At 36.7% G+C, this 19,291-nt stretch overlaps 1 protein-coding gene and 1 non-coding gene across 2 annotated transcripts; both read right to left on the bottom strand.

Annotated features, from left to right (window-relative positions):
• Positions 1-5,684: 5,684 nt before the first annotated feature.
• On the bottom strand, positions 5,685-5,766 carry TRNAS-UGA (transfer RNA serine (anticodon UGA)). Its single transcript has one exon. It is a non-coding gene; the product is annotated as a tRNA-Ser (tRNA).
• A 485-nt stretch (positions 5,767-6,251) lies between these two features.
• On the bottom strand, positions 6,252-12,794 carry LOC125829240 (histidine kinase 3). Its single transcript, XM_049508489.1, has 10 exons — positions 11,753-12,794; positions 11,124-11,408; positions 10,800-10,969; positions 10,308-10,520; positions 9,804-9,990; positions 9,667-9,718; positions 9,348-9,577; positions 9,165-9,263; positions 7,281-8,413; positions 6,252-7,188 (listed from the first exon to the last, which is right to left on the bottom strand). Exons 1-10 carry the CDS (start codon positions 12,215-12,217, stop codon positions 6,924-6,926), a joined length of 3,099 nt encoding a protein of 1,032 aa, XP_049364446.1. The 5' UTR covers positions 12,218-12,794; the 3' UTR covers positions 6,252-6,923.
• Positions 12,795-19,291: the final 6,497 nt, after the last annotated feature.

The following is a 19,291-nucleotide window of genomic DNA, read 5'->3' as shown; positions in this document are numbered from 1 at the left end:
AGGATTGCTGGGTAAAGAAAAGACTATGTGAGGGAGTGAGTTTGATATATCAAAGTATTTGTTTCACTGACATCCAGTCAGATTCCAATTGTAAATGCATGAGATGTGATACTTTGTTAACTGAGTTGGCGATGTCAGGCATTAAATACTACAGAGCACCGGTAATACTTCAAAGTAAGGTCTGATCATGAAAGAGTTAACCATCAGAGGAGGATAATCTGCTTGAAAATGAAGCTGGAGTAGCCACCGAGGTGCAAGACTCCATTTGAGCACGTTTAAGTAAGTCAGAGACATACTTCTGCTGGCACAAATGCAAGCCGCGGGGTGTCCAGGTTGCTTCAATACCCAAAAAATATGATTTTTTTTCCAGATCTTTAACTGCAAATTGTGATTGCAACTTATAAATCAGAGAGCGAAGGCAACCAGAACTACTTCCCATCACCAAGATATCATCAACATAAATCAAGCAAAATATTTTAACACCATTAGAATCAAATAAAACAATGAACTACCTTAGAGCACTTGAAACCAAAGGAGATTAGAGCATCAGTGAGGCATTTATTCCATATGTGTGGGGCCTATTTAAGGCCATAAAGTGATCATTTGAGTAAGCACACATGATCTTGTCGTGAATGATCAACAAATACCGGAGGTTGGGACATATAGACAACTTCATCTAGATGCCCATGAAGAAAGACATTGGACATGTCCAACTGAGTAATTTGCTAATAATAAGAAACAACAGTGACAGAAGCAGTCAAATAGTGGTAGGTTTAGCTATCGGGCTGAATGTATCAATATAGTCAATGATCGGTATTTGATGATAACCCTTGGGCTACAAGTGGCGCCTTATACCGTTCTACTAATCCATTTGGTTTCATCTTAGTTTTGAAGACCCATTACATCCAATCACATTATGAGATGGGGATGGTGGAATTAGTTGTCAAGTTTCATTTTGTATGAGGGCGTTATATTCATCATGCATAGCTTAGCGCCAATTCTTGTCTTTTGTAGCTTGCAAATAGCAAGTTGGGTTTGGTGAAATTGATGTCACGGCGAAAATTGATACGGGCTGTTTTGGTTTTAAACAGTCTGTTTGAGCACGAGTCACCATTCTGTGGGACTTTAGAAGTGTAGGATGCAGGGAAGAGTTAGATGGTGAGTGATTAGGCATGGATTGACAATGTGTGAGATTGTTAGACGGAGATATACCATTTGTAGTAGGTTGACCACTTGTGGTAAGAGGTATTTGCATTGAGATAGTTGACACCATTGTATCAGTTGCATAGGCAGATGCTAGTTGGTTAGAGGACGAGAAAGGTGATAGCATAGGAGCATCTTGACACCTATTTGTCGGTATATTCAAATTAAGATAGACTGGAACAATAGTTGGCACTGGCAACTGAATGGTAACATGTGTGCTATCAGAACTAGCCAAAGTAGTAGGCACCACATCATCCCGAACAGTGAAAGGAAAAGTTCTTTTATAAAAAAGCAACATGACGAGAGACATAAAATTTAGATGTGAGAGGATCAAAATAGTTATAACCCTTATGAATCTTGCTATAACCAAGGAAACCACAAGCTTTAAAGCGAGGTGATAATTTATCTTTTGTGTAAGGACGAAGCCACGAAAAACAAAGGCAACCAAAAATTTGCAAACGGGATAATCCGGATCTATTTTGAATAAAATACTACAAGGAGATGAATTATTCAATTGTGGAGTGGGCAATCTATTGATTGTAAATACAACAATGTCAAAAGTATTGGTCCAAATTTGTTTATGTTTCCTCTCAGCACAATCGTTTTGTTCTGGAGTATAAGGGCACGATGAACATTGAACAATGTCATTGTCTCTCAAGTAACTAGTTAACGCCTGAAATTCACCCCCCCCCCCCCCCAAGTCTACTTGAAAGCATTTTATTGGGCAACCAAAGAACTTTTCCACAATTGTACGAAATTGAATAAAAATGGATAGGACATCCGATTTGAACTGAAGAAAGTAGATCCAAGTATATTTGCTAAAGTGATTAAAGAAGATAACATAATAACTATAGTCATAATTAGAAATAACTGGGGCGAGACCCCAAACGTCTGAACAAATTAAATCTAGAGGCCCTGTGGCCCTAAAACTAGACTTGCTAAAGTGGACTTTGTGACTTTTGCGAACTGCACACGTAGAGCACAATTTAGGAGATAACTAGGAGACGACACAAAGACATTTGACAGTAAAGCCTTACAAACGGTAAGATAATATGCATGAGCTAGTCATGTATGCCAAACACCAAGGGATGCAACATATGAAGCAGGAGAAGATGGTGATTTCAACACTGGAAGGGAGTACAAATCATCAGTTTTCGGCCATGTATGAAGAATTGACCTCGTTGCCAAATTCTTGCCAAAAAATAGGTAGGAAAAAATTCAACCGAAACTTGATTAGATGTAGTAAAAGAACTACTCCCTCCGTTTAAAAAGAATGGCCTAATTTCCTTTTTATTCTGTTTAAAAAAGAATGACCCTTTTCCTTTTCTGGCAACACTTTAACTTCAACTTTCCACGTGACATATTTAAGGCCACAGATTAAAGGGAAATTTGGTACATTTGACATAACTTTAATTTAGAACCACAAGATTAAAAATTCTTCTTTCTTTTGTTAAATTTCATTCCAAGTCAAACTAAGTCATTCTTTTTTAAACGGAGGGAGTAATAGATAGTAAATTTGAGTGGCAGTAGAAACATGTAGAATATTATCTAGAGTAAATATTTTATTAGAAATAGAAAGTGAGCCTTAACCTATATGAGAGATAGGTGGCTTGGAACCATTACCTAAGGTTACTTCTTCAGGACCTTAGTATTCTGAATGAATGGTGAGATTGTCAAGATAAGCTGTAAGATGATGTGTGGTGCCACTATACATTAACCAGTTCTGTGCAGGCTAAGTCGATGTGCTAGCTAAATTTGAGAAAGATCGGCTAGGGACCCTATAACCACTGTTGATTTTTGGTGAAGGGAAAACACATGAAATAAGACCATTTTCCTTCACAATTATGACAAACAATCCCAAACATATCAGAGTACGAAGATTGGACCCCAGATTGAGTTAACGGAGTAGAACTCTAAAAGTTGTGTTCCTGAGAAGACTGTGTAAATCCTGATTAGAAGAACAACCACGACTTCGGCCACCTCTACCTCTACCTCTACCACTACCACGACCACGTGTGGTGGGAACAAAACTTTGAGTATATTGAGCTGAAGGAGAAATCACATTGAGGGCATCATCTTTTCAATTGTCTTTCTTCATACAACAACATGTCATATAAATCATCAAAAGTGACATATTCATGACGTGCATCAAGTGCTCTGGTGAAAGGACGATATGCAGGACCGAGACCTGCAAAAACAAACTCTATAAGTTCTTCGTTATTAACAGGATGTTGCAAGAAGCCAACCTATTTACAATCCCTTTTGTCCTTTGGACATAAATCTCAATGCTCGCATTGTCACAATTCAGAGTATGCAATTGTGTTTTGAGCTAACAAATTTGTGGTTTGGATCCGAATGCATAGGCTGCAACTAGTTTGTTCCAAGTTGCATGGGTTGTTTTAGCGCCAACTTATTATGGTAGCACATTCTCGGATACTGAAGCGACAATCCAACTTAAAACAAGTTGGTCTTGGCGTGTCCAAGCTTTGTAGGCTAGATTCAACTGATTATCTGCTATAAACTTATCAGGAACAGACCACACCCACAAATCATTGAAAGAAATTGTGTCTTCCATACCAAGAAGTTTGACGATGTAAGCTTCAAGGTCAATTGATGAGCAAGGTTAGGTGTTTGGCGAATAAGTTGTCATTGGGGTGGTTGAAGCGGCTACTGGGGTGGTTGACGTGCTTGGCAGAATAGAGTCTCCCATTGCTGGTTCAAGTGGTCAATTTTTATTTTACCTTAGAGAAGAAGAACGAAAAAAAAAGTCCTAGTTGGAAGGTTGCTTAAACTACTAGGGCTCTGATACCATGAAAAAAACTTTTCTTCTCTGATTCTCATTGAAGATAAAAACCAATACTTATACAAGAGGTTCCTGAGGGGCCAAGTCTCCTAACATTACTAGAATACATTAAGAGAAAGGATACATAAATATAGAAATCTATCCTAGTTAGAGTCAAAGTATATTTATCCTTTACACGAGATATTTAGATGACAAATAATAATTTACCACGTCAATCAAATATATTAAACATACTCATTTTTCTTCTTTCATCACCAATATGTTTATAGTGTAGAAGTTATCCAAATAACAGTTGTCATTTTTTAAATAAAAACCTTGTTTAAAAACTAAGGATTCCAAAAGAAAAAATTATTAAGAAATGCTTGTAAAAAAATATATCCATTATTTTTCCCGATGAATTACTTGAATTTTGTGAATTTGTTTAACAAATTGTGTTTTAATATTTATTTATTTTTTAAATTTTGTTGTGGTCTACTTACACCCTTATTTGGAGAAAATTGTATACTGAAAATCATATTCCAATTCATATATGACTCTCAAGATATTTTACTTTTAAATGTTATTTGATATATTTTTTATCAAAAAAATTACCAGCTCTAGTTTATGAACAATATAATATCGAAAACAAATGAAAATTCTTCCTTGAAAAAATAAGACCTTGTTACTAAAAGTACAGATAATGGATATAGACAACGATCTATCAACAACATTTTAATTAAATAAGCAAAAAGTAAAAACAGATTAAATCACAATTAATACAAAATTTTCTAAAAACTTGAATGGAAGTATATGAAAAGAGATTCACAACAATTGACATGTATAATAACTAATAATTATTAGAATAATACATGTAAATTCTTTTTTCTTATCTCATTATGTAATACTTCTTTCTTTGAATCTTCATGTTAGTTCCTACGATGAAAATTATGTGAACAATTGATTTCAAAAAGACCTAATGAAGAAACAATCTCCAAGAGACTATTTTACAAGTTTAAGATAAAAAAAATAGCCATCTTTTTTCCACATATTATATGACATATGCAATGAGCTTTGATTATATGAGTAAAGGGATAGAGTTTCAAATTTTGATATATACTCTAATGTTTTGCAAACTGAAGTTTTATTGCACTACCAAATTTCAATATTAAGAAAATATTTCTTGTATTTCTTTTATTAGGGTTCTTTTCATTTATTTTAGTTCTTTTTATGTAGAAAAAGAAGACCTACCAATATTAAGAGCATGTTTGGTATGAGAAATAAGGTATAATAATCTCGAGATAAAATGCAGGACTATTTTATCCTACGTTTAATTGCAGGTATTAGGCAATTTTGAGATTATTTATCCCACCATTTACACCTTAGTGATGAGATAAGTTATTCCTCATATATGGTGGAATAAGTTATCCCGGAATAACTTGTTCCCAAGATAAGTTATTCCTCATATATGGTGGAATAAGTTATCCTGAAATAACTTGTTTCCAACCAAACAATAATGGTCAAACCTACTTTTTCTACATAAAATATTATAAAAATAATTAATTTAGGACTTCTAATTTTTCAGGACGTTTAGGAGTCAATATTATAAATATAATTAATTAATAATTTCTAAAAATATTGAAAGACGATTCATTTAATAAAATATAGATTAAAAATTTAATAACAAACAAAAAAAGTAAAACGTCGACAGCAGGGTTCGAACCTGCGCGGGTGAAGCCCAACAGATTTCAAGTCTGTCTCCTTAACCACTCGGACATATCGACTTTGTTGGTTTTAAAGCTAGGAAAAGATTTATATTATATGACCAACAAAGTCTTTTGAATGTCACCACACACCATACATGGTGTGGGAACTCAATTTCTATGTTTAGTCATGCTGTAGATATAAATGATAAATAATTTTAGACTATGGTAAATACCCTTGATAGAAGGGCTGAGTACAACCTTCTTTTTACCCTTCGTGGTGGTCCAATGGTTTGGGCTTGGGACTTTTACGTTGGAGGTCTCAAGTTCGAAAATCCCTTTCCAACAAAACAAGGAATTTGCCTACTAGGAATTATCTCTCCATAAGAAAGTGGAGTATAACGCCAAGTGGTTGCAAATTGTAGAGTTGGTAGTTAGTAAATCCCTGTCTTACCTAAAACGCGACTGTTGGACACTTGTGACCCATCTACATAAGGCAACAAGCTCTTATTGTCAATAGGTTGCATTTACTGTACAAAATGGGTCACAATTTGGCTCCACAAATATTGACTGAGTTCAGATAAACTATATACATATGCAAATAATTGTAACTTACTTTTACACTTGATATCAAAATGTCCCTACATCAAACTTGTTCTTTCTACTATACACAAGGGGAAAAAAAGAAGAAGCAAACTCAGCTGTTTGCTGTCCCTATGTTTATGCCAACTATGACTGACTGAACTAAACCTTTTTTCACCTATTATGACTACTTCCCTATCTGCCTTATAGGATTTGAGAATATATACATGAAAACATATTTCTGTTACAAACAATGTTTGTTGCTATATAAACTATATAACCACTTTCTATGGTAACTGCAGGCAACATCCATTCTAAGAAGCCTAAGAAATCTAAAGGATTGTGTAATATTTCTTTCTTGATGAGAGAAGCACAAGTCGTCCTCCGCTCCTCAAGCTTGGAAGATGCGAGATCAAAAGCAATCCTTCAAGTTTTATGTACATTTCAGAGATTCCTTCCCTGAAAAAGAATGCATTGGAATCCAAGTGGTGGACATCGAGATTTTGAACAAGTATTCTAACCTGCAGAAGTAATCATGCTTCGGACATAGAGAACTCACAGTTGGAAAAAAAGAAAATGTGAACGACCTTGAGGCACCATGAAGTCGATGGCATTTCTACTCGAGGTTGATCATAAGAATTCATCAGGAATGTTCTTCAGGTATTCTGAGTTGGCTTGATCTGGAAAAAGCGTGATACTTCTTCATAAAGCTGCTCAGCTTCAAATGGCTTCGAAACATAACCATCCATTCCACATTTTTGACACTGTTCATTTGTAGCTTGAATTACGTCAGCAGTCATGGCCAGAATGGGTACTTTCCAGCTTGAAATGTTTCCGTATGCTTCAGGAGGAAGTTGCCCAAGTTTGATACGGCTATTGATATCAGATTCCATTTCGCGGATTATTTTTGTAGCTTGAAACCTGTAATTTAATTTATAGTGTTACTATCAGCTTAAAAGCGATTAAATTTGTCAAACAGTGGTAGAAAATATAGTTTGTCTTAAGAAACATACCCATCCATTTCTGGCATCTGAATATCCATGAAACAGGCATCGAATTGATGAGGTGGTTGTAGAAAAGTGAGTGCTTTTTTCCCACTGTCTGTGCAGACGACATCAGCACCATACTTCTTCAGTGCAGCAGCAGCTACTCTAAGGTTCACGTTGTTGTCATCTACAATCAAAATTTTTCTCCCTTGAAGGAGCTTGGAAAGAGAGAGACCGGAGAGCTCTCCATTTGTACAATTTCCTTTGTTACCAACACCCATGGCACGTTGGAGTGATGCGGCAAGCATACTTTCCCTTAATGGCTTCATGATGATAAATGGAGTAGGAAAACCATTGACTGAGACACCCACTCGGCTAGAATTTATAGAATTGGCTAATATGAAAAGTTTGGGAGAACTACTAGTATTGATCTTTCTTAAGTTTTTGACAAAGAGACTTGACTTTCCCGAATCAGTATCCCAGATCTCCTGTTCAATGAGGATCATATTCGTAACTCCATTTTCAGTTCTTACATAAGACAAACAATGATTCAAATCTGAGACCACTTCAGTATGGACTCCAAGTCGTTTCATGTGATACTGTGAGACCCTTGCACGGACAGTTCTTGGGTCAACAATTAAGGCTCTCTTGCCATGGAAATCTGAAGAGATAGAGTTCGATTGATTGTTTATTTGCTGGCTCTTCTTCTCATTCCAATTATTGCGGCCATTGGTGAAAACAGCAGTAAAAGTAAAGGTGGATCCAATCTTTGGCAAACTTACAAATCCAATTTCACCTTTCATAAGCTGTACCAAACATTTGCTTATGCTAAGTCCAATACCAGTTCCTCCATGGATGCGAGCAATAGAAGGACCAACCTGCATGAAGGGGGTGAATATACGAGATTGAGCATCTAAAGGAATTCCAACACCAGTGTCTTCTACTGAAACCATTAGAGTAATCTGGTCCAATGAGGAAGATGTGAAAGAAGATCCTTCTTGATTGAAACCCATGAAACTTCTCCAGCTCTGTCGTTTATCGGCTACAGGCAATCCACTCAAAGTGCTCTTAAACAATGAATTCACCTTGAACTCCTCAGCTGACTCGGTCACTTCCTCGACAAGATGGACCGTCACAAATATATGGCCTTTTTCAGTGAACTGCAAAAAGATATTATACTTTAGAGAGTGTGAAAAGTGATCATCCAAACCAAATCCTTATGTGGGCGGAGTACCCACAACTAACCCCTTATATATGCAATTCTTGATTTTATATATCACCAAAACTCTTTCTTGTCCTTATAGATCTAAGATCAACATGAGTCATTGTATATCTGTGACAACCTCCTTACTCTTATCGCCTTACATACTTGATATGAGTCATTCCATATCTCCAACACTCCAGACTTGAATGCACATTTGCACGTGAGAAAATAGGTTTACCAAAAGTTGGGGCTGATACCTTGTCACAAAATCTAACCATTCAAGCTAAAACCAATAAAATTAGGTATCCCAACACCTTACGAGAATCCTTTGGATGTCTTTATACCCTGGATACAACAATAACAATTACACCCCAGTCCCAAGCAAGTTGAGGTCGGCTAGAATGAATCATATCAAGTATACATAGACTTATCCTTGATGTAGGACCTTATATATCGTCATCAAGGTGAGTGATATATATAACCAAGATAACAGACTTAACAAAACCTGGCGCAACTTTGATAAATGAATTAGCAGAACAGACAAGCACATTATCAATTGCATTAATTACTTCCTCCCCTCCCCCCCTCGCCCCCTCCCCCCAAACTCTTGGCTACAGGGTAGCGTTCTGCTTTCGCTTCTAGCTAATTTCAAGCTCTGTCGCTGCTATATTTTCTGGGACCAAAGTCTAAGAGATAAGTGAACTTACTTTGATAGAGTTTCCCACCAAGTTTGTGATAATCTGACGAAACCGTCCAGGGTCACCAATCAGCACATCAGGAACCTTATCAGAGATGTAACCTGCCAACTGCTCTCCAGAGAAAAGGTTAATTAGATCACACAATAGGAAAAAGAAGACAGTAATAAATGGAAAGTCTAAGTTGTGGACTACCTCCACTCCTTTTTCTTGAGATTTCCCTGAAAAGAGTGACAGAACCTCATCCAGAGTAGCTCTCACGTCAAAACAAACTGCGTCAAGCTCAAGCTTACCAGATTCAATCTTTGCTTGGTCCAAAACCTCATTTATGAGTGAAACTAAAGCTTTACCACTGGCCTGAGCAGTGCTGACATAATCTTGTTGTGTCACATCTAGATTGGTGTCCGTAAGCATATGAAGCATGCCTGTGAAACAAGTGTATATATGTTTATCGTAATCACTCCGTTATATACTAAGAGTAGTGATGCAGCAAAATGAATATTTTTACACTCACCAAGAACACCGTTCATGGGGGTCCTGATCTCATGGGAAACAGTAGCAAGAAACTACAAGATAGAGGTCAGTTTAGAACATATCCCATAACAAGTGTTAAATAAAAGTATTAAGCGAACTAAGAAAAGTTGTATATACCTGTGATTTTGCAACATCAGCAGCCTCTGCACGTTTTTTCAGCATCATCATCTCATGATAATCATCCTCAACTTTGGCGATTCTGTTGATGGTTGCATGAAATATTTGCCCTATAAGCAATGCAATTATGAGGATTCCTGTTGCAGTTGTGATGGCTAGCCAAGGCCATGGTGGTTTCTGTTTGAATCTGCAAAAACAAATACCAATCCCAGAGGATTCAATTCTCTGCAGACTTCTCTAATCTTTAGTGTGGATATCTAGTTAAGCGAATAGAAAAAGCCTAAAATGACAGGAATCATGATCATACACAAAAAGGGTGCTTCTTGCCGCTTTATTAGTAAGTAAGCTTGCTTTATAAAAATCAAGGACACCTCATTCAACTAAATAAAAATAGCTGCACAAATGCTTCCATCAAACAAAATATCACAATCAGCAACATGGAAGCTAGGCCACAAGATGAAGTTGAAACAGAAAACATCCAATGATATGAAAGAACATAATCACCTGCAACGCATCTCATGCCTTCTAAATGGATCCCCAAAGTTGAGGGCACTGACATGCTCCAGACCATCACGCGACACATTTGAACCATACATGCTAATAGGGTGGGAGTTATTAGTCGTATCATAGACGTTTACAAGGATAGTTTGTTTGCTTGCAAGCTGCTGAAGAAGCTTCTCTACAAGTGATTCAATGTCAAGTACTCCACCAAGGTACCTGCTTGGAAAGGGAAGAAGCGTCAAAATATTTGTGAAATTTGGTAACATACTTAGGTCTTGAGAAGTCATTAGTTTACGATCCCCTTCATTAACTCCTATTTAATAAGTATCCCAGAATATTAGCTTACTCGTAGAATGTGAATTCTTAAAGGTTGAACAAGTTTATTATCTTTTGTCTTTCTCTTGCAGTTCTGAGATTCTTTTCCCACTATGAAGGGGCAACATATTCAAAAAGTTGGTTACACAGTGAGTGATTGCATAAAATCAGATGGCATACCCGTCAGTTGCTTGGATCCTTTCATTTGGAGTTGCATTGGAAGGAAGATCAGTTTTGTAAACTGCAAATGTCTTTATCACCCCAAGGTGATTTGTTTTAAGTAGCCTGAAGGGAGCTGTGAGGACACCCTTTCCTGATTCCCTCGCGCGTAAAACATTCTCGCGATCTTCCTGTTAGGCACAATCAATTGTAAGGGTCTTGCTCTGTACTTCCCTTTGTATGTATGTCGGTGTGTGTGAATAGCAGAAAGTAAAATGACTAGAAATTTAGCTATTTAATACTGTACATTCAATAAACACTTGGGAACCTAAATAAAGAAGTTACCTTTCCAGAGAGCATATCAACAGAAATTACATGTGCTATTGTATCCTGTGCAAAAATAACAGGGGCATATTCTGCCTGAATTGGAGATGGCTCCAGGCCATCTCTATCATACTCATTGTCTTTGTGAACTGGAGTTGGTTCACGTGTATCCATTCTCTTAATACTCCAACCGTGTCGCTTCTCAAACTCTTTTCTTTCTGAGTGGAGCACTCTTACTGCATATGCCACCCCACTAGTAAGAGGCCTCTCAAATGCTGTTCTTTCTGTATAGCTTGCAAAAGTACACTGCACGAACATAGTTTTTTGGTATTTTAGTGAATTAAATAGAAAGATTACTAATTAAGTTGGTTCTTTAGGCTCAATGTAAACTAAGAATACCTAGAAGACTTCATTAAACAGCAAAAAATTAGACAGTTCACTTTTATTCTATTAAACACAGGAGTATGGATGGAGTTCAACATAAAAAGTTCAAAAAAAGGTTCATGACAAAGCACAAGAATTTATGGTTTTAGAGTTCATTATTCAAAGGCATATTGATGGGAAACACATAAATATGTGAAAAATCATTGATGGGAGGAGGGGTTTAAACCAAGTATAGTCCTTGAATTGAAAAGATGAGTAATTTTGACCTGATCAATAGCAGAAGGATTCCTGGCATGGTGGAAAGTTGAGATGAGAATGGACATGGCCTGCACATGGTTCATACTAACATTAAACTGATCTTGTAACATCCTAGCTCTCTCATCACACATACTTGTAAGTGTTTCTTTTCTCTTTTCAACAGCTTTAGAGTTCATATACCACAAGACTGAAAAAGAAACAACAATCCAAAATAATAACCATACTATCAAAAGCTTCCTCCACCACTTGTTTCCCACTTTCCTATTTCCAACATACTGAGGGTAACAATGATAAATCTTAGCACTCAACTCCCACAATTTCTTCACTATGAGCTCTCCATCACCAAGCAAAGTCTTGCTGCTAGTCATAACTTCACCATTCATGGAAAAAATCAGAGACAGAAACCAGTAACATAGAGTCAAAAGTAGGCTCCCCAATTTCAAACCAAACCCAATAACATGAAACAAACTCATCCAACTACTCTGGAACACATCAAACACAAACCCCTTTTCAAGAATTAGCAGTCTACTGAACCTAACATCAGTAAAGGTTCAAACTTTAGTTAAGAAGATGTGATGAGAGGAATAAAGAAGGTGAAAAGTTAGAATTTGATGCTATCTTCCTTCAAATTAGGGGAATGCCAGAATTCATGAACAAGATAAGAAACAGCAAAAAATCAAAGAAAGAATCAAGGGATCCCATCCCAAAGATTCCAAATTTGATTATTACCAAGTTAAGCTCAAAAACAATGGGCCAAATCAAGATTCTCCAAAGTAATTACACCAGGATAAAGCAAAAAACAACCCCAGACAAAGAATCTTGGATGTGTCCTTAATATGAAAATTACAAGCTAATTTTTATTCAAGTAGCACAACTTTTGGATAGCCAGTCAATAATTAAGAATTTTGTTATGTAACCAAAAAGAAAAAAAAAACAAAAGAGTTTTGGTTCATATAAACTCATAAAGAATCTGTAAAAGCAAAGATGAAAGGAATATGGTGGTGGTAGAAAATGTCTGCTGCCACGGTCTGTTATCTCTCTATCCAATTTATGTCTACATCCAAATAATAAAAGAAAAATAAATACTTTAAATTATTAAATGAACATATTCTCATCTTATGATAAAAATAATAAAGGGCAGAAAAGTATACTTCCACTCAGCATGAAAATGACTTTATATTTTTTATCTTCCTTTTTTTTCCTTTCTTTTTCATACTTCCACTTAGCTTTGTGTTCACATCGCCTTATCCATCCACACAAGACAAGTCCTATGGTTACACGCCAAGTTGTTGAACTCTATTCCTTGTACGTTTATAGAATGTTAATGGACAATATTATCCTTGCATGTTGAGCAATATATCATGCATGGCATCTAATACCAAGAGGGTAAGAGAACAACAAATATTCTTTTAGGGGGAATTAATTAAAATTTGTTGTCTTGTATGGTTATGGATATTATAGCACTAACACATGATAAATGTAACCCCAATATAAATACAAATTTTTAAATGTAGTTAGTTATTTACCATTTTCTACTACTTACTAGCTAATCATTATTTCATGATTGTATTGGGAATGTTATGATCATGTACATGTCGTGGCGTAGGACAAAAGGAGCATATGACATCAGGGTGAAATTAGAAAAGGAATTAGCATAGAGGCATCGAAAATAAACATCCTATGAGAAGAAAAAAACTAAGTCATGAAAGAAGAAGAAAAGGGAATGTGGCCCAAAGACGCGATGAATATTGGGAGAATAATAGTGTAACACACTGCAAATTCTACTCTAAGATTCGAACCATTTTTGTATGTGTGTAGGCCTAGACCGGATGATTTCCTAATTGTGCTTAGGGTTAGGGTCAATTTCTAAATGTGGTAAGTGTATTAGATGTGAATTAGGGTCATAAGGAACCTCTAGTACTAAGTTGAGTTCAACACTTCCCTACTTATTAAGTTATCGTGTAAGTTCAAATAGGGGTCAACTTCAAATAGTCATATCTTCTATAATAAGAAGGGTTATGTGGCCCATAATCTATACAATTAAAGGTATACGAGTCTAGTTTCAAACACAACAAACCATTTGTCAATCCGATATGGGAGAAATAAGTTATGCCCATTTTACTAAGGACTACTCTGAGGTCTATGTCACACCTATCACCAAACTAAACTTTAGAAGCTGAAAATCATCCTAGGTTTGCGATGGAGCCTGCGGGGTGACTCCCAATGTCTGCAATGAACCCCACAATGCACCCCTTTTGTTCTTAGGTGAAAAATGCATCCGAGTTTGTCTCATTAATTCTATTTTGGTCATTTCCAATTAGGATGCCTCACTCGACTTTTAAGTCTCGTATAAGCATAAGATCAAGGGTATTGTAACACCTCAGAAATTGGAAGTTGAGTTGGAAAGGGAAAAGTTGTAGAAAAAGTGTACTGGTGAGTTTCTATGAAGCCTATCTATGGTTCGTAGAAATCTCTGTAGGTCGTAGGAGGCTCTCGTGAAACTGAGTTAGGGTTTTGGAAAATACCAAGTCTCTGATGACAATCTATGAATGGACAGGACAAACCGTAGGAACCTCTACGGGTCGTAGAAATGGTTCTAGACTTGGTGAAATTATGGACTTAGCTCTACGAAAAGACCTACGGGTCGTATGAGTTCATGTTAAGACCGTAGAAAGGGTGCCTTTGGAAAGTGGTTGGACTTCAAGGATTTTTTTTAGTAAATTGGTTTCTACGGAAGAGGTCTACGGACTGTAGAAAAGTTGACAACTCGTAAAAGCTAATCATAGGAATTGTTCAAAGTTTTGGGTTCCAGTAGTTGACTCTACGAATGGCTAGGACGGAACGTAAAAATTCCTACGATCCATAGGTTCAAACCGTAGGAGTCATCCGACCATTTTTTAATAAGGGTGTTTTGGTCTGTTTCTACCCATCTAACCCCTAAACTATGTCATTTTGGCCATATAACTACCCCTATAACTACCCCTATACCTGAATTTACTCTTCAAACTTAGCTTATTCCATCTCATTCACTCAAATCCCTCGAATTCCCCCAAGTTTTCTTCTTTAATTTTTTCTCAAGGCAAAGCTAGGGTTTCAAGAGCTTCAAGGTTTCTCCCTCCATTGCTAGGGCTTTGATTACCCAATGTATGTGAGAATTCACCAATGGATCCCTTTCATCTATTGGATTCCAAAAGAATCCCAATCTCTAATCGAATTTCACCCAAGTTTTTTAGGGTTTCATGTTATTCTCCAGGAGTTCAATTTATTTTGATTCAATTATTCATATTCAATCTAATTATGCATGATTTAACTCGATTACATTATTTTCAGTTGATTTCAAATGAACTCATTACTATGTCTATTTTATGAATATGAACTATGATTATGAAATTATGATGAAAGTAATTATTTATGACTAAAGGATGATTTTAAGACAAAGTGTCAATGATTTGTGAAAGGTTTTCTCACATATGAATAAAATCATGATTTGGATGCTTAGATAAGTGTCTTAATGAATGAATATATAAAATCATGGTTTTGAAAGGAGCTGTAAGATCCCATACTTTTTTTCTCTATTCTTGCATAATATGTGTGGCGTAGTATGGTGTGGTTATATGAGGTGTATCTGACTTGGTATAGTACATTGGAGATTAAGATTGCAAATGGGTGGCAATATCAAGGAACTAAACCAAAGTTTTAGGTCAAAGGGACCCCTCAAAAAAATTTCGGGATAAAAGAAATGGCTCGGGTAGCACTTCGCCCGTTTGAAAGGATTAAATTATCCCATACCTTGGGTATAATCCTATGAGTGTCTAACATGCTAAGAATAATGTGCTACGAGGTATTATAATAGCACAATGGTCGTATGTTAAGTTTTGAAGTCAAGAAAATTAGCGAAACTAAGGTCGGCAAAAGTTATTGAAGTTTCTCTAATAAAATTTTCTTAACTTTGGGTTAAATGTCTTGGATGTTCTCTCCCAATATATAAAGTTTTACAAGGCCCATAACCATCAAATCGAAGGCCTATGAGTCTAGTTTGCAACACATAAAACCCCATATCCAACCAACATCGAAGTAAACAGTTATGAGGGTTTTACTGTGGACTGTCTGGGCAGAATTTGGATCGCGACCCGGGTCGGGTAAAAATATGTGGTATGTAGGCTACTCAACGTTTTAACCCATAAAAACATTTCTTCTCACTTCCTAACCAGAACGAAAGTTGAAAAGAGGGTTCTAATGGAGTTCTTGCATGATGAACGTTAATTTTTTAGTTTTTTCTACCATTAAAGGTTGCCCATGTGCCTAGAAACGTGATCTCTACATGTGGCAATCATTTTCCCCTTCTATTATGTCACCCCCGGCCTATACCCTGGACGTGGCCGGCATTCGAAGACCATTGCTGGCCCTAAGCGAACCCTTGACCTGGCTTACTTAACTCAGCGGAAGACTTAACTCAACAAAATAAACTCAAGTAATAGTTTAAATGATAACATCTTAGCCAAAATGACAACTTATATCTCAAAACAAAGTATCTGCATATACATAGCTGAGAGACTCAAAACTAATTGTCTGACTGTCGATGAAGCCTTTATAATACTGAGATGGATGTTGGGAAAGACCCCACAACATCTTAATAAAGCAAAACTAGGAAAGCGAAATAACAGAGTCCTCCAGAATGCAAGGAGGCTGACCACTAACTCTGGAGTGCTCAACTGGATCAACGGCGTGCTGGATGCTGATCATGGTTACCTGTGTCTGCATCATAATAAGATGCAGGCCAACTGGCATCAGTACATTGAATGTACGAGTATGTGAGTTGGAAAGCTAAACAACAACTTAAGCTTGAAAGGAGTACAAAGGAACACTTACATTGGCTCTGTTTAACTCATGAACAATTGAACTCAATATAAACCAATAAGACACATACAATATATATATATAAAGCTTGTAAAATAGTGTAAACAACTTAGTTTGTTAAAGATAAAGCAATAACAACTCAACTTTACTTAAATATAAAAGTAATATAACTTTTGTGGGAGATTCTCTAACCGACAACCACCGCTATGAGCCTAAGTGGTAATACAACATCTTGCCCACGCTGCCAGAACTGTCCTATACTTTGTCGTCATATAAAACGCTTAACTTAGTGGATCCACTAGTCTATGCTAAAAGCATCTTAAGGAGTTATCTAAATAGTATGATCATTTACTACCCATGATGGCTACATGGTTTATGGAGACTTGAGTTAATATGAACTCGCATCCCCATATCAGTGCACAATACTACTCCCAAAATATACTTTATCTCATAGGTTTTTAAAAACATAACTTCTTTCTTTGGTTTGAGATAATTACTCAAAACTTAGCTGAAAAGCTCTTTTGGAATCGATGTTCCCTTTTTCTTACTCAAATGTGAAAACATTTATAGACTCTTTGGGAATACTTAGTTCCCTAATAGTTTTCTGAGAAATGAACTCAACTCTTTACTCTTTGCTTAACTTGAAACTTGAGCCTTAAAACGAAGTTAAAACGTTTAATAAAGACTCTTGAAAACTTTAAGAACTTTGCTTTTGACTTGCTTCTTAAACTTCTAGACTTGAATCTTAACTTCTTTTACTTTGATCTTAACTTTCCTTGAATTGGATTATGGATTCAAGGCTCATGATCTCATGTTTATGGATGATTTCATGATGTTTAGATGTACCTTAGAGTGTTGGAATCAACTAGTAAACGTAGGTACATTGCTTAGGAACAAGTACGAAAAGGTGAGGAACGAATGGGAAGAACTGGCGTCCCTGGCGCTGAGAGGCATGGGGAGCCAGCCCTCAAAATTCAGAGAAGCCTGGCTGGCGCGACACACCAGAGGCCAAACTTCAAAGAAGTTTTTGTGGCACTCTGGAAGGCGCAACACCCAACCCTTTTTGCCCAGCGACTTCCGACTTTTCTCTTCCGTTTTTCATCTCTAAACTCCCTCAACTTTCATAATTCTTTCCCCAAACACTTAGGATCAATTAGACCCTCAATATACAACAATTCTGACTTAAAAAAACAACCCGGAAACATGAATCAATTCACCCCCAAGCATCAACAACTCAACCAACAAGAATTCTACAATTTGTTCTTCAAGAACCTCACTTCTTCAACATATACACAACTCAAAATCAATGAACTGAAACAAGTTGATGTGTGAGTGAACTAACCCAACACGAAAAGATCTCACATACCTTAATAGGGATCACCCCCGACGAATTCCACTCGCAAGCTTGGATGATCTTGACGAATTCTTGCCTTTTTCTCCCTTTCTTTCTTCTTTTCTCTCTTCTCCAAGCCCTAAGCGTATTTCTCAATTCTCCAAACTGACTAAGTCATATTTTTACCCCAATAGATCCCTAAAATCAAATTAGGAAATTTATTAGAGAAAAGACTACTTTGCCCTTCCCTAAAACCGGATTGGGACTTTCCTCAATCGAACAACCCAACTTACGAATAGCATAACTCACTCATACGATGTCGAAATCGTGCAATCTCAGCTGCGTTGGAAAGATCTCTCCAAGAGATTTCCAACCATATTAAGAGCTGTTCCTAAATCATCCTGAGATAGGAGTTATGGCTGTTTGAAAAATGCCAAAACTCACTTTCTTAACATAGACAAAATTTCCAAATTTCCTTATTCTTTCCAAAAATCAATATTTTCATATTTTAAACTCTTTATAGTCGTTTCTAGGTGCGAGATGTTACAATATCTCCCCTTTGGGAACATTCGTCCTCGAATGAGCTTTATTTCACTAAGCTAAGGGTAGCAACATCAAGTTCAACACTCAACAAGCAAAAGCAAGTAACAACATACATACTCATAATTTAGCTAGTACTAAGAAGAGGATTAGTACCTCTGAATTTTCTCTGGATTCAAAGAGATGTGGATATATCTTCTTCATACCCTCTTCAGCTTCCCAAGTAGCTTCTTCTACAAATTGGTTCCTCCAAAGGACTTTAACTGATGCGACTTCCTTTGTTCTCAACTTGCGAACTTGGCGATCTAAAATCTCGACCGGAATCTCCTCATAAGATAAATTATCCTTAATCTCAACATTTTCAGTTTGCACTATCAATGAAGGATCTCCCATGCACTTCTTCAACATAGAGATGTGAAATATCGGATGAACCACCGCTAATTCCTGTGGTAGCTCCAACTCGTAAGCTACTCTGCTAATCCTCTTGGCTATGCGATAAGGTCCAATATACCGGGGACTAAGCTTCCCCTTCTTACCAAACCTCATAAAACCCTTCATGGGTGAACCTTTCAAAGATACCCAATCATCTACTTCGAACTCTAACTCCCTTCTCCTAAAATCAGTGTAGGATTTTTGATGACTCTGTGTTGTTTTCAATCTCTCTTGAATTACTTTCACTTTCTCTATAGCTTGGTGAACTAAGTCCGATCCTATTAACCCTGCTTCACCAACTTCAAACCATCTAATAGGAGATCTGCATCTTCTCTCATAAAGAGCTTCATATGGAGCCATTTGGATGCTAGAGTGAAAACTGTTA

The sequence above is a fragment of the Solanum verrucosum genome, unplaced genomic scaffold (genome assembly GCF_900185275.1).
Source record: "Solanum verrucosum unplaced genomic scaffold, falcon-dt-bn FXZP01000028.1, whole genome shotgun sequence".
Taxonomy (NCBI): Eukaryota; Viridiplantae; Streptophyta; class Magnoliopsida; order Solanales; family Solanaceae; genus Solanum; species Solanum verrucosum.
The sequence above is the reverse complement of the archived record's forward strand: the minus strand, read 5'-3'. Positions and strand labels throughout refer to the sequence as shown.